This window comes from Lonchura striata, chromosome 5, assembly GCF_046129695.1.
Source record: "Lonchura striata isolate bLonStr1 chromosome 5, bLonStr1.mat, whole genome shotgun sequence".
Lineage (NCBI taxonomy): Eukaryota > Metazoa > Chordata > Aves > Passeriformes > Estrildidae > Lonchura > Lonchura striata.
The window spans coordinates 18,835,149-18,861,256 of NC_134607.1; the positions used below are offsets into that span (position 1 = coordinate 18,835,149).

Here is a 26,108-nt window from a genome sequence, read left to right on the forward strand (position 1 = left end):
CAAATTCTTCAGCTGAGCAGGTACTGCAAATATGATTTGTTGACAGCTTGTCATTCTGCCATTACAGTTGACCTGGAGTTTTCTTTCTGAATGACTTTTCAAAGGAAAGGTAACATAAAGTATTTAGCCAAGGAGTGTTCTGAGTTTGACTAGCAGCTTATGCTTGGAGAAGGAGCAGAAGAACAGAGCAAGTGCAGAGCAGTATTTCCCGTAAAATGTCCCCCTAACATCTGATTGCCCATGGTTGATTTCCTAAGCTGAAAGCTGTATTCGTGTTTTTAATTTTTAATAGCCCTTTTCTTCCAGTAGTTTGATTTAAATATCATCTTAAACCCATTTTTTTTTGTTTTTTAAACCATTAGGAGGCCTCAAAAGAAAACTTTTATCAGTTTTGTTTGACATTGTTTTGAAATTTTCTTTTTGGCATTAGAGGGAATAGGTGAAATACTTTTTCCTTGGGTTGTTTTGCACATATTGGAGATCATCAGTTTGCTATATTAATCCCAAATTTTCTGTTTCAAGTTAGATAAATGACAGTTTGAAGTATATTTTGTGTATCAGGATGTTGTTACATGGGAAATGGGGCATTAGGCAACAAGTTTGAGGTGCTACATGGCAGCTTGGAAGACTGATAGAAACACTTTGAAATGTCTTTCACCTTTAGGTCCTAGTTAGCTACTTAGCCACTTGTTTATTTTCAGTGTTTCTTGGTGCTTTGAGATTTTAAGCTCTACAGGCCTGTATATAATTTTATTTCTGTATTGCAACACCTGAGTGGAAGAAGTCAAACTAAAATTATCAATAAAATTTGAAGTACGTGAAGAAGTGACATGTCTTATATATACTTTCTCCAAGTAAAAATGTGATATTTTTAAACTAAGCCATTGGTAAGACTCCCCTTCACCTGCCTTGCTTACCTCTGCTAGTGACCAGAAGATCCTAAGCATTTAACCTCTATCTCAGGAGCTTAATTTGACAATAGAGATTTAAAACTCTTGCTAAGCCATAGCTAATGTTCTGAGGTGCCTTGAATCCCTTGGAGCTACTGATTTCAGCAGCTGAAATCACCAAATGGAAGCTTAGCAGTTTTGAACCTTGTCCAAGGTAGGAGATCTATGCATATGATGTTTGAGAGGAGATGGCCCTCACGTGTGCCTTTGAAACGGGCTGGCAACTCAGATGCTGTGGAAAATGTAGTAGCAATAAACATGGTTCTTTGAATCACAAAGTGGTGGAGCCAGGCTGCTCCAGTGCAGTCCCCCATGACAAATTGCCCAGAGTGCAAGAGAAAGGCTTTCATGTATTTACCTGCTGGAAATCATTCCAAGGCACTCCTCTCATCTCTCTGTGAGGTACCCCACCTAGAAACTTATAGGTGATTCTTTGAGAAGATGCACTTGCAACCTTATTTGTTGAATCAATGCCAAATTCTATGTGTCCATGGTATTCGTGAAAGAGAAGTTAGTGAATCTCTGCAGCCTCAGACTATCCCTCCCTCCCCCTAACCTATACTCCTGCTGTAATAATTCTTTCCTTCATTATTCTTATTTCCTTATTTTTCTTCCTACCCTTATCCACAGGAAGGAGTTACAAGGTTTTCCTCCACTGTGAGTTTTATTCTGTCAGTGGCCATGGCTTCTTTCACTCTGCAGTTGTAAGAAAGGGAGTCATCCCTGATCCCAGCTGTAGTGACCTCTCTTCTGGAATACATTTTATTATGTCCATGAGAAGAAAGGTGGTAAAACCTTAAGGAAGTGTAGGACTCTTCCTACCTTGCTGTCATGACAGCTTGGGCAACACTGTGCTCATTTTGGGTGAACGTTTTCTGAGGTATCTAGCTGCATACCCAAGGCATTTAAATCAGCAGCCAAGGGGACATGCAGTGGGATGGTGAGTGGTACTTAAAATCTCTCTTGGAAGTCTCCAGAAGCTTTAAGGTTACTGCAGGCATGTCTCTGGATGAGCAGAGCATGGAATACAATGGTCCTGTGTAAATAAAAGATCTAGACAATATTCTTATAGCCTTTGCCTGTAATTCTTACATATGGCAAAGACTGAAAGCATGGTAATATATGTATACCAAAAGTTATTGGGGACTGCTTTGTTCCAAATACTCTTTACATACTGTAAAAGGAACTTTCTGGTTCTCAACCTTTCCTTAAGGAGAAATCTGTATAAACAGAGAGGCTTTTAATAGTCTTATAACTTTATCCAATATTAAAAAATCCAGTTATGTCAGCTGGAAAGTGGATTTAAACATGTTTAAAAACTGCTTCTCAGCAGAAACTGTCTATAGAGTATAGGCTTTATAGTACAACATGAATTTCTTTATAATACCAAAATTCTTAATTAATTAAGAGCAAGTACTTTTTCTTTGCTTTGATTGCTTTGATCCCAAATGTGCAAACTGACCACCATATGCAAACTCATGAATGCATGGACTTAATTTTGGTGTTGCTTACACCAACAAATGGAATGTGTGACTTGCATCAGTTTGGGTCAGGCTGTAGGAAGCCATATGTGTTTATTTTAGCAGTTATGGATGGTTATATTTACCTCATTGCAACGACTTGCTTTGGTTTCTGTTGACAAAACCATGGCTTAAGAGAATGTTTGCAGAGAGAAGAACAGATGTTTCCAGGCTGCTTGCCACAGAGGGGAAAAATAGCCAGTATTTGCTTGTAAGCTGGGGCTGGCTGTGCCATTTTTCCAATGAGTAATTAGGAATAGTAGTTATTAGTTGCTGAAGATCCTGACTTGATAACAAAAGAACCTGCTTGGATATGCCTTTTTGTGTAGTCTGATTGATAGAGTGAAAGACAATTGCTGTAATCACTGAAACCAATTCTACCCTGTCACACGCTTTTGAAGAACCCTAATGACCAAGGAGAACCTAAAAGCTTAATGAAATAGATAATTCATGCACATTTTCTCCTCTTCTCTGCAGACATGTTGATTTCAATTAAGCTGAAAACTTTTACTGGATGCTTTTATGAAACTGCAAAGCAATATATGTATTTTGGTGTAAGTTTGCTGATTTCTTTTCCCCCTCTCTGAACCTGTAAGATCACCTTCTGGATCATATATACTAAAATCAAACTTGCTTTAGTCTAACAAAGAAGAGGGGACTAAAGTGTAATAGACTATTAGCAGAGCTGCAATCTGGGACGGTTTTGGGCAATGTGTTTGTGAAGCAGTGTCTTTGTCCATAGTTTTAATTTAAGGCAAGGGAGGATTGATTTCAGCTACCTGGGAGCAGCAGTGTGGGATATGTGGCATCTGAGGATTTGGAAATGGAGTTTTGGAAGGGCAAAGGAAGAGCAAACCTGCTTTGGGAGATACAGCTCCTGTGTGTAGCAATTCTCTTGGATGTTTCATGGATGGAAGGCCCCTCACAGTCACAGCAGAGGGATGAGAGAAACCCAGTCGTCTCCCACACTGGCACACAGCCCTCAGTGGGCAGTGCCAGCCCTTTGCCCTCTGCAAAGGCTTTAGTTTTGGGGAGAGGACTTGGTCTTGCTCCGTTATGAGATGATGATTTGTGCAGAGAAAAATTTTACATGTTTTGAAGAGATGTGACTATAACATTTGTGTATGCAAGGGCCTTCCAGATGGAAACAGCAATAACCTACAGGGTATATGACATATATGAGCTCTGTTTTGGGTTTTGAAAGCATGCAATGCTTTCCTGGCTCAGTCAAAAGCCACTGCACAATATGTCATTGGATGTCATGAATACAGGGAGAGCTGAGCATGACTTAAAACACCAAGGATGCAGGAAGGAATATAATGTATCAGTTTACCAACAGGGAATTTTTAAAGCTAATATATGGAGGCATCTCCTGCCTTCCCACTTTCATGATCCACTTACTGCAAGCTTAGTAAGAGGTATTCCTGGAGATATCTCAGGGACTTTTTTTCTGTTGCTCTTCTTAAGAGCAAGTGTTATGTTGATCTGTTAAGTGTCACAGCACTGCCACTGACTGGATGAAATACTTTATGGGCAGTTCATGGGTTTACTGGTTCCACCTGCTGGCTGAACTGGTGGTGATGACCTCTCAGTCAAGGGGAGTTGAATGAGTAATCTTAAGAAGAGATTTTATTATAATTCCTGTCTGAGGTATGGGGATAGTGTCTTCTCTTCAAGCTATGAACTTTCCATCTCATTTTTCCTTTATTTTCATTTAACTCAATTCAGTTTAAAAATGCAATTCTTAAACAGGATGGTAATGCCTAATCACAAAGGCATTCTTACCAAGAAAAGGACATCAACCCTTTTTGAAAATAAGAAGATGAACAAGTTAACCCAGTGATGTGCAAGCACTGCTGCCTGCTCATTACTTCTGGAATTTGTCTTGGGGAGAAAGCCATCCCCCACTAGAGCGAACACAGATAACTGCATTGCATTCATGAAGACTGGAAGAGGAATGACCCCTCCTCACACTGCGATTATATCCCAAAAATCTCCCGAAAATGGAGGAACTCAGATTTAGGCTTAACTCTGGATACTGAAGTCCCCGTGGGTACTGAAGAAAGGCTGAAGGAGGAGCAAATGGCTCTCATTAATGTGGGTTTTAGGGTTGAGATTGGGGCTAAAGTTCAGGAGAGTGTGGACGTGGAACTCCAGTCAAAGCTGGATCCCACAACAGCTGCAGGACTAGAAGAAAGCTTACATGAAGGCAAATGCTGTTTGTTAGGGATGACTAATGCCAGAATTAGTGTTGGAGTTACTGTTTGGATTTGGGATTTTGGGTGCTCTAGAGCTTATTTCCTTGTTTGAATCTGAGCAGACTGAGTGCTAATATTTGACTCCCGTAGAAGAAATTTGGTTTTGATTGGTTTTGTTAGGAGTGGGCTATCATTAAGTCTAAGTTTAAAATAACAAAGTGTCTGAGATATTGTTTTTTATAGAGTTTTGTTTCTCACTGTGTTGTCAAAGCATATGGAGAAGATTAGCAGCTGGTTCTGTGGAGGTGAATGTGTTTTAAAGGTCTTTAAAGGTACCCTTTAGCTTCTTTGAAGATTCATCTCTTCAGGATACTTAAAGAGTGCATGGCTGCATTAACCACCTTCTGCTGGGAAAAATTTATCCCTCATTTTTCTGCCAAATAAATGAGAAGAGGTGTCTAAGGGAACATAATGGTACTGTTACCCTTCTTTCTGCTCTAAGCAGCCATTGCTCTCTGCCAAAGGTTCAGTCATTGCTGTCTGCCAGAGGTTCAGTCTACCCTGCTAGTGACAAACTTGGGAAAGGAACACATATTGTATGAATCACAGAAGGCTACAGTTTTACTCCAAGATACAGGGTCAGGATATTAGTGCATGAATATGTCCTACAGATACCCATTTGACATGCTTCTTAGCACAGTTGTGTTGTGTATTGATTAGTTGTCTCCCAGGCATGGTCTGGGCACAGTTCAAGAGAAGAACATGTACCATGACCAGAAGCAGTTTGGATATCTCCATTGTTTTTGGGAAAGGGATTTAACTTTGGGGACAGGGGGTGTTCTGTTCCACTTGGCCTCAGAGCCAAAGATTCGCTTGCCTGAATTATTTAGTAACACAGAGGAAGCCAAATTGAACTATGACAAATAAGCCAATAACTGGGTCTGAGGGCTCATCCTGAGGAACACCTTATGGGGGAGGGAATTTTTGCATTAATTGCAGAGATGCCACCCATCTGCAAATCTTATTTTGTTTTCTCTTTTAAAAGCAGTCATGTTTTAAAGGATTTGTTTGCAAGCAAATCAATCCAATTTTCCTTGTTGTGGTTGATGGCATGTCTGTGACTGTGGGAACTCAGCAGCACTTGCAGGTACACTGCAAGAGATTACCATGCTGCCAGTAGTGTTCATGGAGCATTGCTGTACCAGAAATGGTTGATTACACAGGAGAAAGAAGCACAGAGCTGTTGTTCAGTATTTAGATTATGCTAGATGGAACATGATCCTGATTTCCTTTGACTTAAAGACAACCTCCTTTGTTGCCCAAAAACCAAAGTACCGCCCCTGAAAATATTACGGCTGCCTCCTCTGGTAATTTTTTTGGTGATTTTTATAAGCTCAAGATTTTTTAGATACATCTAGTACTTTGTCCATTTGGAAAAAGATGACACTTCATCTTTCACTGAGATACTTCAGGCTCATTCTCATACCAAATCCATTTTCATTCCTGCTGTATGAATCTGTAACACAGGTTATGCAATTAGAAATAAAGTGTTTGCAGAAACAATAAAGAAAACCTGATGAATGAAATCTGCTATACACTGTCAGTCATGCTGATGGTATTCTAATAAACACAAACATATTTTTGTGTGTCCGGTTTTAAAGATGCAGAGTAAAATAATTTATGGGCAAAGCTAGTTTTCCATACTTGCAGCATTTATATATATATATAAAATACTGTGCACACCAAAATTACGTTAAAGGAGCATTACTGTCATAGAGTGCTAAAAAGGCAATGCTATAGTTAGTGTTGTAGTTATAATATTATAGTTAACAGGCTTTTTGTTCAGCAACTGGGTCCCTCTGTGAATGTGCTGTATACAGTCTTTATGCAATTAGGAGCATTTTAGGGTGAATGTTTGGTTTTAGGAAGGGAATTTGCTTTCAAGACAAATGCAGTGAGATTTATATCACATCTGTTATTATCTAAGTGGAGCTTTGTCTTGCAAAGAAGATTTGTCTTATAGAGTGCACAGTTTGGGCAGCCTTCAATTTAGGACTGGATGCAAAATACTTTTCCAAGTGTTGCCCTGTAATTTTTTCTGTTTTTCTTTTTTCTTTTTTTTTTTTTTTCACTATATGCTATTTAAACCTTGCTTGGAAGACAAAATTGGTCATTTCCTTGTGGGAATTTTTATTCTGCTCTTTCATTGTATTTCAGCTATTTCATTCTGAATGCCTCAGAAATGTTAATGTATCGTTAGCATTTCTGAGGAGGTGATGTGATATATCCACTTTATAAAGCAGAAGTGAAAGCTGGTGGTTGAAACACAGGTCTGAGAGTGTTTGCTAATTAGGGGGCTGCACTCAATGACCTGATTTCTTGGACTAATGCATTTCACAGGATCAAGGCACTTTCCCCGCTGTTGATTTCAGTGAGCACTCAGGAGCACTGCAATCTGGGTGTCAGGGTTTGAAATGAAGGAATTAAGGAATACTCATTCAGTGACCAGCTGAGTCAAGATCTAGTGTAAATGGCTGCCCTAGCAGCACAGAAGAACTGTGAAGCAGAAGGTAGCATACAGGATTTTCTGACAGGATGATGCTTCTGCTGGGAAGCATCATCCAGCTGTCTAGAGGCTCTTTCTTTTGATTCTACTGAGCCTTTGAATATCTGTAACAAATGACACAGCGCTCCACTGAGTGATGGTCTTTCAAGCTGTACTTGTGATCTTCAGGAAAGATACCTACTGACAAGTTAGAAAACAGATTATTTATTTAAAGAGGCTATTCAGAGAAAACAGTCCGAGATGTTTCAACTCTGACAGCCTGTCCAAGGTTTTCCCTGTTATTGTACAAAATAGAATAATCTATACATACATTTTAAAAGTGTCCTTATTTTGTTGTACAGTAGTCATCTGATGACAGTACCTAAGTCAATCTCTTCCTTCAGTTTAATATGTACTTTTTTACTTGAAAGCTGATCATCTTTGCTCAAAACTGGTTTGTAGTGTTGTCCCAGTGACATTAGTTTACTACACTGGATGTTGTTGCTGAGAATGTAAAACTATCCCATTAGCCTATGCGTAATATAAAACAGGGTTTTGCATTTTACAAGCTTATGCAGTGTAGTAAGAATTTGGCAAATGTAAAGGAAAAAGGTGTTAAGGAGAGCTGGCAACTCCTTAAAGAAACGATATTAAGTGCAATCTCTTCCAATAAGGAGGAAAGTTAAGGAAGTGTAGTGGAAGACCAGTGTAGCTAAATTGCCAGTTCTTCATGGCTCCTGAAGACAAGTTGTTTTTTTTACAGAGTGGAAAGTAGGTCAGATTTCCAATAAAAATTATAAAAAAATAGCGTGTAGTGGCAATAAAATCAGAAAGAGTGAGGCACAAAATTATATTAAAGTATCCAGGTGTGTAACAGGTTGTAAGAATTCATTTTTCATGTACTGTAGTAATGAAAAAAAGACTGAAAGGAAAGGTCAGAGGAAAAAGAAGTCAACAGATGGCATTGGGGTGGCCAAAGCATCATTGGTTTGAGTCTCTCCCAGTAAAATGAATACTGTTTCTACTGGTGACATGGGGAACTGTACTGCTGCTGCAGTATCCAGATCTCACATGCACAAATGAATGTCTCTGTACCTCCTGTAACCAGAAAAGTGTAGACCTGCCCACAGCACCAATCTATCTTAGGGTGGTTGTTCTGGAGGACATTGCTGTACAATGCCTAAAATGCATTTTGGAACAGTCCACTGTTCCAAAAGGAGGAGTACAAGGTGCCTTCTTTGCAAGAATTGTTCTGTAATTTTGTTAATGATTTAGATGATGGCGCTGAGAATGCTAACAATTTATGTTGAAAGCTGGTAAGGATGAAAGAGGCTATGAAAGAAAGGGTTAAAATTCGAGGTGGTGTTATTCATTTGAACAAATAATCTTAAAGGGAATGGTCATAGTTCAAAGGATCATGTTCTACATATGACTCTGGGGAGTAACCAGCTTTAAGAATAAAAGATAGGTAATAACTTCCTGGGGGTGATTGTTCAGAAAGAAGTCTGGAAGTTGCAGGGAACCACAAACAAGTTCATGAGTGCAGTGCCATGCTGTTGTATGTAATATTCCAGGGTGAATAGAGAGTAATATAGCTTGCAGAATGTCTGGGTTTGGGGGAGGAAGGGAAATAAAATCCTTTTTTGCCTGGAGTACCGTGTTGGGTCACAGGGACTGTACCTTAAGAAAGCAGTAAATCAGGAAGACTATGCAGAGGAGCCCTACCAACACTGAGCAAATAGTCCTAAATAGCATAACTGATAAATATGCATTGAGTGAAATGGTGTTATGTGGGGTAGATGGCTGCAATATGTTTAGTGGTTGTTATAGCATTCTGTATATATGGACTGCTGTGAAGATAGGGAGCATAAGCTGACTTCTATGCCTGGACAGCACAAAGACAAAAGTTCCAGCAAGAGAGAGATATTGTTCTACCATGGTAAAAGTAGTACAGCACTGGAAAAGTTTGAGTGGGGAGGTCATTGAACCTCTGTTATTGGAGGTCTTCAGGAACAATTAGGAAACATCTTCTGACATAGCATAAAATGTAATATTTTGTGCTGTGGGACTGGATATCTTCCGATTCTTCTTCCAGGCAGAAGTGTGTTTTCTGATGTGCTTTCTCTTTTGTCTTTGGTATCCTTTCACTCCTTGGTGAATATCCCTGTTTTCTGGACAAGAATTTCTTAGATGGCAGGAAGATTTAGTAAATTCAGAGTAATCATTTTGGTATAGAACTTCATGGAGCAGTGCTTTAAGCTACTATATTTGACCAAATGCTGCAGCTATAACAGTCACGGGCCACAACTTCTTAGTGAGAGTGTTCCTTGTAAACAGAGTAAGGACTGGGTCTTGCTTTCTAATCAACATATTTTCTGAAGACTTTTAAAATGCATGTAACAGTCTGACATACCAGCTGTCACCAGAAATTGTCGTCCACCAACACCGGCATGCGGTGCGTTGGCACTCATGTCACTGGGAGAGGGAGTGTTGACAAGTCCTCTTGCCCTAGAAAGATAGGAAAGAAGCCAGGGTTGAGTGAAGATGATCTCAGGAGAGCACCAGGAACATTGGAGCCGGAGACTGGTCCAGGACTTTTAAAGCCCAAGAGAAAATGAGTGCAATAAAAGAGAAATTTTCTCCAGACTCATCCACATTTAGCTTGGTGTTTGGGACTGATTTGAACCTCTCTTCATGGGACAGCAGTGCAATGCCATTCCTGAGCAATCTTCCCAAGTTCCAAAGTCTTGAGTAGCTGTAGTTGCATTTGTTTTAAAACTGAATTATGTTTTCTTTCAACCTAGAAACCAAACTTGGTATCCAAGCCAATGCTTGATAGCATCCTTTGTCTTCGTGATGACAGATGGAAGTATGTGCGGAGCCTCCTGACCCCAGCCTTCAGCGATACCAAACTGAAAGAGGTAAGGTGTAGACATTGCTGCTTTCATAATTTAGAAGACTTGTTCAGGCATCTGCTTTATGTAGGTCCATATTAAGGATAGGTAAAACCTGCTACTTTATGCCACTTTATTTAGACCTGAAGAGCACATGCAGCAGAGCTTCCATATGGCACGGTTCAGATCATAGACTGGTAAAAATCCAAATAGCTCATCTGAGGATATGATTATCTGTCTTCCTCTGTTTAAGTCAGTTTGTCCATTAAAGTGTAGCATACTCAAGAAGGACCTTACCCCTTCCTCTCCCCTGCCCTATTAGGAGTAAGTTTAAGTCCAGGAAAGGTTATTGATCCCAGTTGGAACATAGCTTTTCTTGATGTGCAGAGTCAGCAACTCTCATGTTAGCATAGGAACTGCTGTCAATCTATTTTCAATTCTCCATCTCCTTCCCCTTCCCTCCTCCGTTTATTCTTTAATCCTTTCATATAATAAAATAAGTCACTGGAGCAGAATGTCATTGCCAGATAAATACCTCTGACTGAAAATAAATGTCTCTGTGCTGACCTGCTGCTAATTTCCTATAAATGTATCAGCATTTGCTCAACCATGGGAACCCATTACCCAGTAACAAAGTCCTGTTCCAGTGATACGATATCTCTTAATTAAATGTATATAAATGATTGACTGGTTAAAGTCTTCTTTCAAGAAGAACTACAAAAAACAACCCCACAACAACAACAACAAAAATCACCTCTTTCTTTTTATGTTTTATTCTGAAAGGGAATCATGCCTCACTCCGGTGCCCAGTCCTGGGCTGTAAAATTTTCCACTGGGCAGACGCTTGTGTTGTTTTGACATGCCGCTGTCGAAATCCACAGTAACATCTAAATGTGTCTGGCTCTCCCAGCTCTATAGACAGCGGTCGCCTAGCAACGCCGGCTGTCACCTCCTTATTATGGTAAATTCTAATTGGCCGCCAGCCTGGCGGAGATGCTGATTAATCACGACTGACAATGCCATTGGTTATGCGCCCTGACATTTGCTCTGTCACCAACTCCATCACGAAATTTCAGCAAGGCAAGGGTGCTTAAATATGCAAGTGATTAGTTGCACAAAGCACGGTGGGGAGAGAAGAGTTTTGCATTTTGCTGGTGGAAATTAATCTGCCTTACTGCAGGTCATTGGCTCTTTGCTTGTGGACTAACAAAAGATAACGCTGCACTCCCCTCAATTTGTGGAGAGCAACCTCTGCCAGCACCTGCCGGGCAGGCTTGGCTGAGGAGCACGGTGAGGGCAAGAGAGTGGAGCCTCAGGGATCCTGCTCTGGGGCTGGGCGTGCACGGCTTTGCAGGCTCTGGCTGATCCAACCGGGCTGGGAGGAGAAGATGTGGCACTCTGTTTGCACGGCTTGTTGGTGGAGGTGGACTGCAGGAATAATGGTAGGAGGTAGAATGGAGGGCTGGCCAGTGCCTGGTAGCTGTCTTGCGTGCAAAGACTGAGGCATTTATTTTTAGCCTGATAATCAGCTTTGCCCATGCTGCCTCTTCCAAGCTCTGTGGGGAGGCGTGTGACTGTGCATGGGCTTAGCGTGACCTGGAAATTGTCACTTTCTCCTCCCATTCAACAGCAAGTGGGAAAAAGAGGAGTGGGGCAGGTCTCCCTGAAAGGTTCAACTTTGCTTTTCTCTCCCACACCTTCACCAGAAGTCTGTCCATCCCTACACAGACAGACACTTGCAGTAAGCCCATGTGAGATTAAGAACCACTGTTGAATGGATGTTCTCCTCAGCCTTACATTTCATTTTCTACCCAAATATGTTAGCAATCCTGGGATTTGAAGTTAATGTAACTTAAGTCCTTGCCCATGTGCTTTTCCTGCTGTTGCTTAATTTAGAAGCTATACCAACACTTCACAAAGGAAATCAATGCTCATTAATTATGATTTCACTTTTAAACTCTCCCATATTTGGTACTCTCTCAGAACCTCTACAGCAGCATGGAAACAAAAATACCATGTCCTTGTATTGGCCATACTACAGAGCATTATCTGCAAGACATCCTGTTTATAATAAACCCTTCCTCTCTGCTTTGAATTACAAACAGAAATTTGGTACTAATTTATTGTGTAAGAACCTAGATATGATATTTCATGTATATTTATAAATATTACTAGGACAGTCCTTATTTCTCCTTCCAAGATATCAAGTTCTTTGACAAAATCCCACACCGAAGTCTTGCACTCTGTTCACTCTGGATGACTGCCTTAGCTTTGTTCCTCTATGCAGAGTCCACGGTGATGCTGGAGAGACTGCAGACCTCATGAGTGTCTTTGGAGGGTGGTTCCCCTTGAGTGCTGCAGCCCATAAGTGCCACTCCAAACACAGGCTTGTCTGGCTGCATGCTCTGAGAGAACTGGGAGCTGTTAGCCTGTGACAGAGCAATAAATGCTAACAACTCATTGCAGCCCCCATAACAATCACTTTAGACAAAAGATGCACCAAGAGACAGAGACTGCTGAGACACAGGTTCCTGATATCTCCGTTTCAGAAATCCAAGAAAGGACAGTTTCAGGGCTTGCAAGAGTGACAAGTGAGAAGCCACTTTGGCCTGGCTGCTGGAGGACTGGACTCAAGACAGAGCTAAAGTGTGTTGCTGAGATTTAATCTGCAGTGCTTCATAGAGGCACCTGGGGCTGTGGGCTTTGCCCTTGTCACTTCAAAGAAGCACTGTAATGTCACTGAGAAGTTAATTGAGATGAGGAATTTCCCTGTAGTATGGCAAATATCTCCAACAGCCAGCTAGCAAATGATGAAAAGATGATTCCATAAATTTTGAATTTTTCGAAGTTACAGGTAATGAACTGAAACTAGAGATTATAGAGTTGTTGGGTAGCCAATATAATGATTTCTGTATGTCTGCATTGAGTTGTTTTGGTAACCTTTTTCAAGAGTTTCTGACATTGACTCCAGGTTTCTCTTTTCTCAATTTGTCTTCAAAAGCTGTGCACCATTTCACTGTTGCTTGTATGGATTTCTATGTCTTGGGTGCTCTCCCTTTTAAATTCTCTTTTTCTAACAAGCATGTAAAGATACCTAAAGGAGTCCACTTCAGCTGAAGGAAGGTTTGGCTCTGGATAACACGGAACACAAATACTATAGTGTTGTTGAATAAAGCAATAGACTTGTAAGCTTGATCCTGCAGTGCATCCCACATGAGATGCCACTGGAGTTGGTAGCAGATCTAATAATAAGCTCTTTCTAGTAAGACCCCTGAATGAACTTCATAGTGCCATTGCTGTGGAAGCACTAAGAATGAGAAATGAGAGACAGGAGGCAGGAAACCCAAGAAATGTCACTTCCAGCTCTGCCATTGACTGCCCGTGGGTGATCTGACAGAAGCTACTTAAATTCTCTGCACATGAAACAACTTTTATCTGTTGAGTGGGAACAACACCAATCACAGAAAGTTGATCCAAGATCTAATTCATGAGGAATTAGTGAATTATAATACCTAGAGGCCCTAAATAACAGAAACATTTCCCAGTGTTCCTGTCATGCTCTCCTCAGCTGTTATATATTGAAACAAGCTGACATGTTAGTGATCTTGCTGTACCAACCTTGATTCCCTATTTAGTATTTCTTATTTTGTTCCTCTTCTTTTTGCTGTGATGCCTATGATGATCCTGCAGTTCTGGACCCCTTGTCAGACTTGATAAATAGCTTTCCTCTCTTTTACAGCCAACACCAGCAGAAAACCTATTGATTTTTATTTATTCTGATGGTGTTGCAGTAGTCTTGTCATCTTCTATCAGTATGCCAGGGATTCTTTCCTCCACTAACAAACCATTTAAACAAATCAGAACACAAAAATTAAAGCGAGCACAGTTTAATGTGGCATTGTCCTAAATAACTTGTGAAGTTTGTGTTGAGGCACTTCTTTCAAACAAAGAGAGACAGAAAGCAGAGCTTGTAATAACATGGCAGAACAGTGCAGAAAAATCCTCTAGTGTCACTCTCAGGCATGTAGATCTTTCATGTCCCACTAGGACACAAGATCTGACAGTCCAGCCATTAAGGTTTCCTTGATTTGCTGTTAGTCTGTGCACATTGGTCAAAGGCATTTTGGGAGTTTCCAGCAGTCTCTAGAAACTGCTGCTGTTGCTGGACAAAGCAAGTGTGCTCACATAAGGCAAAGCAAATCACTAATGTGAAAACTGGTACATGAAATGTGCATAAACTTGAGACTCAGGACAATATCTTGTTGAGTTGCATGTTGGTAAGTTGTGCCCAGGAATAGCACAGCTGCACTCTCAGGTGGTGGAAACAAATCCTCTCACAAAACATCTTTTTATCACTCTGCTCTTTTCCTGGTTTTATTCAGGGCCTTGAAATTTGGAAGAGAAGCAATTCTTGTGTTAGGGGTATATTCTTTCTCCTCTCCCTCTTTTCTATTTTATAACATTTGTGGGACAAGAGGTCCAACACAACTTCTGCTTGCTGTCTGTAAACAGTAAAGTCTCCAGTGTGTCTGCCTACAGTGAATATGATCCAGCCTTCTAGTTTTTAGTTTGGATGCTAATAACAAGGGGAATAATAATACTGATGAATACTGAGGGCCACATCTAACTGGAGGAATGTGACTCTGATGCTTTTGAATAGTGCAAAGATCCACATGCACTGTGCATATGCAGAAGCAGAAGCTAATTGTTCTTATGTGCCAAATAGCATATTGGCAGGATTTATACAGCAAAGCCCTTGGCATCATGAAAACCCTAACCCCAAATGCTCTTCTTTGGCAGAAAGAAAGAAATTTGGACTTTGGGCTACTCTTGCTATTAGATAACTGTCAAATCAAATATTTACAGGGACCATATTGTTTAGATTTTTCTTCATCCTGTTACTCTCAGCCAATCTGAACACAAAGCATCTGGGGTTTATTTACCCATCAGGAACTGAATCTCAGGCAGGTTATGCAGGTTTTATGTTCTGACTGGCAAATCAGAATGTATGGGAAGTAACTGATACCCAAGGCAGTGTAGATCAACATGTCAAGTTTCTATGCTTGGTATAGTTCACCTACCCTGACACTATTTTTTTTGACAATTGGACAAAGACTTTGAGGTGTTACGAGACTTGAGAATGTTTCAGTCTGTGGTTTTTCTAGTTTGCAATCTTGCACTAATTTATGTCCCCTGAGGAAATAAAAAACCCAAACCCAACCTAGGATTCCAGAGTAGATATCCCCTGTAGCTTTCATATACAAATAATTGTCTTACTGACGTGACTCTGTTACTATCATGCTAACAGTAGATCAAATCCATGTGCCTGCCTCCCTGTTTTCCTGGTAAGATTTACTAATAAAAATACCTTATGGCTAGGAATGAATTGCAACAGTATTTCTAAAGGCTGGTGGAATGTGCAAAGAGCAGAGGTGCTCTGGGATGCCCTGGCCAGACGTACGTGCCCCTGATGTCTCTGCCAGCTGTTGAAAAGTGATAGCAACCAGCTGGCTGCTTACAGATCTGGTGATGTGATGAAGAATAAAAGAGAAAATAAGGCAATAAAAGGAAAATCTGAAATGATCACCATCTGTTTCAGAAACATCATACCTGTTAAAAAACTGATTTTAATTTTGTTCTCCTTGGCTGGTTCGGTTCATTGGGGGAGCCTGGACCCAGAGATTATAAAATATTTCACCTTGGTTCAATCTGTTGAACAGAGATGTATTAATTTGGTTGAAGCTTCTTTGGAGAAGAAGCTTGCTGCAGGGGACCTTCTTTAGAAAGCCAAAAGATGAAAAAGGCTGCCACATAACTGTGGTGTGCACCTCCCAGAAGTGTAACAACTACTTTTACCAAACACTAATTTGGCACCAGAGTTGCCTTGTGAGACTGTGGCAAAGCCCAGATCGACCTGACTTTTCAATGTAATTTCTCTCATATAGGCACGAGACCTCAAGAGCAGCTAGACACATTCTTGAGTCAGACTTGTGCCTTTGGAAAACATATTGGATGCTCCCGCGTTGGCCTTTTGACTGTGTGTAGTCTTGCCCATGTGTTAAGATGGCAGTGTGCCTGTGCACAAAGTGTTATGCCAGTTTCACAGAGGTAGAAGTGCCAAGCAAAATGGACTTGGCTGGGCAGGCTGCATAGCTCTCAGAGTGTGCTGCGAGGCTGCAGTAAGTCTTTTTTGGTAACAAGAATGTCAGAGGAGTAGGATAAGTCTGTTCTCATGTTTGTTGACATCCGTATGCTGAAGGAGGTAGTTCAGGAAGGAAAGTGTGTACACTGCTGATGCTTGACATAGTTGTTGAGGCAAGACCCTGGTATTAAGATATAGGCTGCTCTTGGTAGTCTGTATGGGAAAGAGCTTTTGGTTCATGGCTGGATTGCTGCTACTCCCTTCCTCTGTCCCCCCATTTGGTACATTTAGGGAAGTGTCTGATTCCTCAGGAAGCTAAAGAGACAGAAAGTGAGACTCTAATGAGACCTTGATGTTTGCCTGTGCTATGGTTTCCATGAAGCCCTAAAGAAGAGACTATTGCACCGGTGGCTACAGCCAAGCTGTGGTTAAGTCTACCTGACCATCATGTGTCAGTGACTGGAAAGAATCCTTAGATTAATAAATTCACACAAATGTCCATTTAATGGCATCATCACTTGAGAAAAGCCTTTCCTCATGTACCAATAGCAGTTTGCCCTCAGCAGCTTGTAGTGGTATCCCAGGTCATTTTCCAGTTAAGTTTTAAGTCCCTCAAACTGAGAGATGGCAGGATAGAACTGACGCCAATGTGTTTACAGGACTTTGGAAAGCATTATTCCTTCTGCCCTGGAACATACGTAACCTTAATATGTTGTAGTGCAAATGAAGATCATGATAAATCATTGTTTGTAACTATTAAACAGAGAGGGAGATATATTTGCCTGATAGGTCTCTGTGTATGTAGCATTGTTGGTCAGGTAGGTGACACAGCCTCTTGCATTTAGGCCCAGAGCTGGAGAAGGGCATCCCTGTAATGTGTAGGTTTATTTTGAGCAGAAAGTGACAATATTTCATCTTACCTGTACATAAGTGCCTAAAAAACTTGCAGAGGAAACAGAGAACTCTATCCCATATATTGGATAAAAAATATTTTAAAATTATTATTTCTGCTTGGTGTTTTTTTCTTAACATTTTAATGTTTTTTCACAATTCAATATGTTCCTTTCCAGATGACACCGCTGATAAACCAGGCCTGTGACATCTTGCTGTGTAACTTGAAAGTCTATGCAGATTCTGGCAAAGCTTTTGATATCCAGAGGTATGTTAAACATGCCAAAAATTAGTAGCAAATTATAAAAAAACAAGAAAAAATGTCAATAGCAGCAGTTATTCTAAATTCACACTTACTGTAGAAAAGATTTTTTTTTCTTCCCTTACTTTGAAAAATGGAAATCATAGTTTAATGGAGGGTGTGTCTGGTAAAAGCCTTTTCTTCCTGGGACAGCCATTGCATACTTGAAAAGTAATTTTGGTAAAGCATCTAATGTATTTCTGGCAGTTATTTAATGAAGTTTTAACAGCTGGAAGGACAAAGGAACCTGCATCAGTCCCTGTCCAGTCTGTTCTCTGCAGGCTGCCAATAATGTACAAACATAAGAATTGGTCTAGTATCAAATATATCTAGTCCATCACTCTTTTGCTTTTTTTTATATGAGGCTTTTTTGAGCAGTTAATTATTCTTACCACATTCTTCATAACCCCCTCTCACTGCATGCTAGCTTGGGGAAGCAACAGGATCGCTACTCCAGATGAAAATGCACCATTGATTTATCAAATTACATTTTAATATTTTCCATATTGTACTTTCTCTCATTTGTTATGCATTTAATATCCTATTATCGTTTCTGTTGCTCTTTCATCAGAGGTCTTCACTGAACTGTTCACAACACTGTCTAGTCCTTTCTCTGAGTAGCTGCATTTCCTCTAAGGTCCTGGATAGTAGTTCAAATACATTCTTTCTAACAGGCACTATTTTTGCTTCATTTTGCTTTCATTTTGTTTGCTGGGTTGGTCAGTGCCCTCTGAAGTTTTTCATGATTTTCCCAAACTGAAGCAGCACAAATAATATTGTTTCATCAGAAGAAATGCATATTTAGCCACAATTTATTAATTTTTTTTCACGTACATGTGCATGTGCATGTGTGCACAGAGATCTCTTCAGCTGAAGAGATACTATGAAACCTCAAGATACATTGTACTAGCTTAGTGCTGTGATGAAAATTGACCTTTTCAGTCCTTTCAGTCTTTTCCATTTTTCCATTTGTCCTTTGTCTTTGAGTGGTCTTTTAGCTATTGATCCATTATAGGGTTTCACCTCTCAAGAGACACTTTGGAAAAGACCCTTTGAATGTATAAATGAATGATGTTGATCGTCTGGGAACATGATATTTCCAGTTGTTTTACCATACTACCATTTCAGCAGGTTTGATGTATTTATAAATGTGATTCTCATTCCACTGCAGTTTTATAGAATTGCCTTGGGAGCTGTTTTTTTGGATGAAAAGACCTATCTGTAAACTCCTATGACCTTAGTTGTCTTTAGCTGTTTTGTGTTTTGCCAACAACTCAAAATTTAGTTTTTAATGTTCTTTTTCAGTACCTTGGAGAGGTAGATGATTGAGTCCTTCTGAAATTATTGTTTCATAGCAATGCCCCCCCCCCCCCCTTAACATTTTAACTTCCAATGGTGCTTTTTGTGTGTGTGTGTAAGAGTTGAAGACCAAAAGAAGTGTGTTGCATTATTTTTGTTATCAGTTTTATTCTCTGGTGTGTTCAGAATGGCAGTTCACAAAGATTGTAGTTTAGAAATACTGATTCACATAATATATGCAGGATATAATGGGCCTGACTCCTGTTGTTCTCTTCATACATGCTCACTCAGATTAAAACACCAGAGACTGATATTAGCCTTTTGTAAGGCTCATGGAAGTACACACATTGCTTACTTCACCATGGATCAGAGGAATCAAATTCTAAGGATATTTTACATTCTCAGTCCACTTACCTTAAAATTTAATAGAGCTGCTAAAGCCCACTAGGAAAATAAAGATGGTAAGACAAATGGATAGATGGTGAGATATTCAGGGAGCCATTTAGTAAGTTCTGCATTTTCTATATCATGGTTCACAGATCAGTTGGAGTTCTCAGAGCACTGGCGGCTCCTCTGCAGATTTCACTTGGCATCAGTTTCTCTTGATTTTATCCACAGAGTTACATTACAAAGGAGGTATGAAGAAGAAAAAGAAAGAAATCCTTCAGGACCTTAATTTTACCTAAGAACCTCTTGTCTCTGAGCGTTCAGACTGGACTGGAAATAGGTGTGGTTTTTGCAGTTAAAAATGAGGAAGGAATGGTCTCATTTATTAGGATGCATACCAAGAAAATGCTTATGCATCTCTGATGTGTTGCATTCAATTTCTATGTCAAAACAAATTAAATTGGTTTTAATAAAATTTTCGTGGAATTACTGAGGTGTATGAAAATATGTTCACTTTGTAGGTATGGAGAAAGTGATCATTATCAAGTATCACCATTTGTCAGAATGATGGAAACATCTCTTGTTGGCAAAGCTCAAATCTAAAAGCAAAAGGAAACTCAGTGGCAAAAACTAATGCTATGTGATGTTTGTAGAAGCAAGATTAATGGGTATGGCTAGACTGTAGATATTTGTAGATAATAATTTATCATTCTTCAATTAAATGCAGGTGTTACAACTGCTTTACCTTGGATGTCGTTGGTAGCGTAGCATTTGGTACTGAGGTGGATTCTCAGAAGAATCCTGATGACCCCTTTGTTAAGAATTGCAGAACATTCTTTGAAATGTCTTTGTTTAAGCCTCTTCTCATTCTAATCCGTGAGTATAGTCTATGTTTGTCTACTTTCTTGTGATAATTTCATAAAAGTCATTGTCGAATTGCAAAATATGCTGAAGCCAGGGTAGGAAATATTATAGCTGACATTATTTCAGAGGGATTCAGAATGCAACCCACAGGCCACTTCTACCCTTGAGATTTCCACCACTTGCTCTACAGGTCTTGTCATCATTAATGAAACTTACTCCAGAAACTGAGAGTTCAGGAACACAATGCTCCTGGTTCATCTGACAGGAAAGTTTCTGTGTCCTGCAGTTTCTATAATACTTTTTTTAGCATGCTTCTCACGAAAACAGAGTAATTGCTCTTTGGGACTGAATGTAAAGTTTTTGTGCACTTGGTTTGTTTAGTAGAGATTGAAATCTCACTCATTAACAATCCACTAAAGAAAAAAGGTGGAAGAGTAGAAACAGACTGTGTAAGTACTCCCAATTCTTTTTTGAACACTGTCCACAGCCTGCTTGATGGCTCTGAAGGATAAAGAACACAAGTGTCCTGAAGAGAATGCATTTATTTTAGATTAATAGATAGGCAATGCAAGAATGGGCTTTAAAACCATGTAGTTCTAAGGCATGAAAGCTTAGGCTTCATGGTGGTGATGATCTTGATAATTCAAGGGCAGTAAGAATCACAGCTGAGGAAGCCACAGCATAATCAAGGCTTTTGAGGTTTTATCATCTTGTTATCTAGACCTGCAAACAGTAGTATCAGGTGGCACAGTGGCAAAGTTTCCTGTGCCCATCTGATCCTGCTGGCATTACAGATTGCACCTGTACTCACAGCACAACAACTGTTTCCTTCTGGAATTGTGTATCCAAATTGCCCTGGAGTTAACATTTAACCTGATTGCAAAATGTTGATTTGAAATCAAATTCTTAAGGGACAGAAATGTGCCCCTATACATCTAAGAGCAAAGTGTCCTTCATGAAAGAAAAGTTTCTGTAGTGTTTGGAGTTGGATTCCTTGATTCATCTCTTTCTGCTCATTTGAAGACCATCCTTGTGATAATATCCCACTTCCTGAATGTGTGGCCTGTTTAGAGAAGCATAATCACACAGTATTCTATGTTGGAAGAGACCTTAAAAAGTCATCTAGTCCAATCCTCTGCAATAAGCAGGGATGTCTTCAACCAGGTCAGTTTGCTCCCCCGTCCTGACCTTGAATGTTCCCGGGGATGGGGCATCCACCACCTCCCTGGGTAACCTGTGCCCCTGTTTTACAAGCTTCATTGTAAAGAACTTCTTCCTTATATCTAATCTGAATTGGCTCTCTTTTAGTTTAAACCCCATAGTCTTTGTCCTGCTGCAAGGGGCCCTGCTAAAGAGCCCCATCCTTCATCTAAGTCCCTAATACTGTAGAGTATTGGGGGCCTATATGAATTCCTGCTCATTCCTGTCAAACAGGAATGAAAACTACCCAGTTTTACGTGGGGGTGCCATAAGCTGCTAGGCCAGTTCAAGATTTTCAACTTTCCCTTTGTAATTTTCTGAGCAGGTAGGAGAAATAATGATCCCCTTTGTTGTGGTAGCTCTGTGACACCAAAAATCTGAACCAAAATCCTGAGACATTGTGGAAACAAGCTTGGAAGGCATCTGTCTGGAAAGGGAGTCATGGCCAGCAGGACATCTCCAAAAGGGAATCCTCTTTCTCTTCCATCCTCACAGATTGCTAGAGAGAGAGAGAGGAAAAATAAGTTTTCATAAAAGGAACACATCCCAGTTGATAAGTTTTATAATATTAAGGTAGAGCAAGGGGAAGGATTATATGCCCTCACAGTCTGATTCAATATTTTCTTCTTTAAAATCTCTTACAGTTTCTTTCCCATCCATAATGATCCCATTGCTACGCATTTTTCCCAATAAGAAACAAAAGGAACTGAATGGATTTTTTATCCAAACCATAAAAAATGCAATTGTCTACAGACACCAACAGGATGCAGCTCAGGTAAGACTATTTCTGTGATAAATATATGGATAAGTAAATGTTTTCAGAAAAAACTGGAAGTGGCATAAACCTCTTTGAAAAACAAACTCAATCTCTTTCAACATTCCAAGTGTTTTAGTGAAGATTTGATTGGTTTTTAGCTTTATGTACCATCAGGCAGAATTGTTAACACATTCCAATATTGCTTCTCTTAGTATTTCTCTTCAAGTAAGAATGCAGAAAAGTTACATCTGCGATGATTTCTCAGCCTAGTTTCTAGACTCAGAAGGAAGGATTCAGCCTGTGGGATTTTTTCTTGTCCTAAAGTCATGTGTCATGTGTACACTACTTTTCCTCAAGGACCAGAGGAAAAAAAAAGCCCGCACTGAGTGTTTCAACCCAATCTCTCCCTAAGAGCTGAAGAGGGTTTCAGAGTCCTGTGCCAGTTCCCGCTGCTTTGGAACATGGGAAGAATCTGAATGTCTGGTTAGAGCAGTCACTGAGCTGAGATGGCTAAATAGAAAGGCAATAAATACCACCTGAAGTGTACAAACAAATGGCTCCCCATTGTTAGGAAATCATTTGTTACTTCTTTTTTTTCGAACATAAGGCACTCTGAGGAGATTTTCTGTGTTTGTTTTTAGTCACTCTTCTTTTATGAAGTATGTGAAGGCACATACTCTTTAATCAAAGTCTCTCTATTGTTAGTATATGAAGCATTTGGAACATAGGCCTGTGCTTCACTTCTGTGATACAAAAGCTTGTTTTGGACAAAAGAAGAACAAGCATGAAAATAAATTAAATCCCAAGATTTCTTTTAATTTCATTTTATTTTTCCTTTCTTTTCCTTTTTCTCCATTAAGTTTAATTTCATTTCATTTCTTGACTTGTCATTTCATTCCTTTCAAGAAATGAAATCCCAATATGTCATTTAATTTTGTTGCATTTAATATAATTTCAGTTTTTAAATTTCATTTAATTTCATTTTTTGATTTGGCATGTCATTTCCTTTCACAAAATGAAAACTCATTTTGGGAAAGGAAAGGAAAAGAAATCTCAAGATTTCATGTAATTCCATTTTGGTATGTTTCCTTTAATTTCTTTTAATTTAATTTCATTTCAATACATTTAATTTAATTTAATTTAATTTCATTCCTTGACTTTTCATTTAATTTTCATTCCTGACATGAAATCCCAAGATTTCATTTAATTTCTTTATTTCATTTAATTTATTTTTATTTTTAGTTTGGTTTTCTTTATAAATTTCATTTCCCTTTATCCCATGATATTTAATTTAATTATTTGATTTTTCATTTTATTTCATGAAGTGAATTTTCATTTCATTAAAGGATATGAAATATCAAGATTTCATTTCTTGAGGTTTCCTTTCATTTCTTTTCATATTTTTTCACTTAATTTTTTTTGCATTCCACTTTTATTTCCTTTTATTGCATGAAGTTGGATTTCTTTTCATGGAGGAATATGGATGTGTTGTGAGAAACAAAGTATATGGGTGAGAATTCCATTTTTGAGGTAACTGAAACAAATTTTTGCATAACAATTGGCATGAAACACACAGCATCCACATGAAGGAAGCTGTTAATACGGAGGTGTAAGAGATGCTTCTTACCCCTCTGAGATGAAGAGTAATGCTGATGGAGTAACAGCACAGGTGAGAAAGGATCTTGCCAAATTATTCTCACAGCTTCACCCCACAGCTGCCACTTTTCAGGATAAAATTTATTTTGCGTTACCCTACCTTATATCCAGGACACACTTAAAAATTAAATTTATGTTCAAATACATTGCTGCTCTTTGGCTTTTTCTGCAGTGATGTCTCCCTTCTACATTTGTTGCTGTTTATCACTACATGCTGCTTATTGTTCCTTCAGCCCACCTTCATCAGTCTTTGTTTTTCTTTTCATCTGAAGGATGGTAAGCACCACTGACTGGCCACAAAAAAACTTATGATTCATAAACAAGGTTCCTGGTCCAGGCTGACTGCTGCAGGAATATTTTCTGGCAGTGATGATGCGTTTAAACTGCTTGCAGGCACCTCATTTCTACTGCATAGGTCCAGTGTGAACTTTTAATGGCCTACAGATGTGGCTGTAGGTATGGACAGTTTTAAATCAAAGATTCATGCCAAAGGGATCTGCATGGAAAGTCTATTCTGTGTATGAATTATGAAAGCTTAAAAGGGACAATGAAACAACCTAATGTGGATTAAAAGTGATTGCTGTATTAACTGTTATTAATGAAATGCAGTGTGTTTCTGTGGCCCTAGCACTGAGGGGATCAATCATGGGCTAAACCCTTCTCTGTGCTAGACCTAGTCACTCCCTTTAACAAGGGACAGCACAGAAAAAAGCAAAGCTGCAGTGACAAGATCAGGAGGCAGAAATCTGCATAACGCAGCCCGTTTGCAGGTTACAGCAGTTGACCCGAGGCTCTGGGTTCTATGGGAAGGGATACTGGGAGGTGCTGTAAGAGATAGCACATGGCACTGGGTGCCCAACACCAGGACAAGGTGGGGGAAGGTGCAAGGTCCGTGTTTGCCTTAGCAGTGTTTGCACAGCTCCATGGCTGGCTGCGGAGCCGTCTGCTCCTGGACCTTTGCTTAGTTTGCAAAATCGGCATATGGGAGCTATTTCAAGTGCTAGGAGTTAGACTATTAGGGACAGATTTCTCAATGCAAATTAAGTCTCCTTTGCAGTTCAGGATCACTATTGTTCAAAAGTGACTGGAAAGCTTGGAATGTTCTTTTTTTCCCTTTTCACTGCCTGATTTTAGAATTTTTTTCTCCTTTTCACTGCCAAACTTTTAGAATTTTGAATGTTTTAGATTGGTGGCACATGAGTCTTGTAATAAATATAGGCAGCTAATATTTATGCCAGAGACATAACAATGGTGTGTGAAAGAAACAGAAGAAAATGCAACTTTTTTCAGTTTAATGCAGAAATTAAATCTGTAGAGATGAGGTGTCCCAGATAGCCCTGCACGTGAAGGAGTATTACATCCTCTGTCCTAGGTTTCAAATGATGAAATGTACCCACTGAAACCAGTTGGAGTTTTGGCACTGAATTTTAATAAGGCCAAGATATAACTAGCAGCCACTGGTTCTTTGTGCTAATAATGAGAGCTATAAGCAAAGTCTTATGGTCTCCCTGAGGTGCATTAGGCCAATGGGTATTCCTTAGTTTGCCACATTCCTGGATGTTACATTGTGTGCATCTTTTACTCCCCATTGATTTTATCACCATTAAAAATGCTTTGGGGTTCTTTTCTTGAGGAGAGGGGGAAGGGAGGATAAAAAAAGCCATTGGAACAAACTGTAAAACAATGAAAAGCTCTATGACAGTGATTCAGCTGAAACTTGTCTTCCTCTTATCTACAGCTAATGTGAACAAAGAATAAAGAAAGTCCAAAAAACAATGTGACAAGCAAAGTCAGCCTGTTATCATCCCTGTTGTATCAGTAAATGAAACAATGCTTCTGAATGCCTAAACATAATCCCTTGGGTAGATAGTAGTTTTACAGCCAGGTTTAGATCTAATAATACACTTGGAGCTTATATGAGATCTGTGATGTCACTTTCATCCCCTCAGTTAGTGGTGCAGATGTCATTTTAATTATATATTATCTTTCTGTGGTCACTTCAATACTTCTAATACTGGATATTTCTCTCATTTGGCTTATGTACAAAAACATTTAATGCTTGTACGTTAGAAATTTTAATACATTACATTTATTCATGGATTCAAATTATTGTAAAATACTTTCCCCACTATTTACAGAAGAGCAAATTTACCCAGCTCAGAAGAAACAGCACAAATTTAATGCACCACTTAACACCTACTTTAAAGAATCCAGCAAGATTTAAATGTTCAGATACCTTACCCTGATTATCTACACAAGTTTAAGTTTTTCCCTGAGGCAAAATATTTCCAGAGACAGGGCAGATAGACTATTTGTTTACTTCAATAGATGATACTTTGATAGATTTTAATTTAATAATCTGATATGCAGATTGGTTTTGTGTTAGAGTTATTTTTATATCCTTAACCTACTGGTTTCTTTTAAATTATGATATCTAGATGAAGGAGTCTTAACATAGTGCTCAAAACTGAGACTCTTTTTGAAAACTGTGGGTTGAAAATAAG

At 39.4% G+C, this 26,108-nt stretch overlaps 1 protein-coding gene across 1 annotated transcript in view; it reads left to right on the forward strand.

Moving 5' to 3' along the window:
• TBXAS1 (thromboxane A synthase 1) overlaps window positions 1-26,108 on the forward strand; it is a 250,988-nt gene that overhangs the window by 132,012 nt on the left and 92,868 nt on the right. Inside the window, exons 6-9 of the mRNA XM_021536482.2 lie at window positions 10,018-10,134; window positions 17,320-17,408; window positions 19,855-20,003; window positions 21,836-21,966. Of these exons, the coding sequence (XP_021392157.2) occupies window positions 10,018-10,134; window positions 17,320-17,408; window positions 19,855-20,003; window positions 21,836-21,966 (486 nt within the window). The remainder of the gene's footprint in view (window positions 1-10,017; window positions 10,135-17,319; window positions 17,409-19,854; window positions 20,004-21,835; window positions 21,967-26,108) is intronic.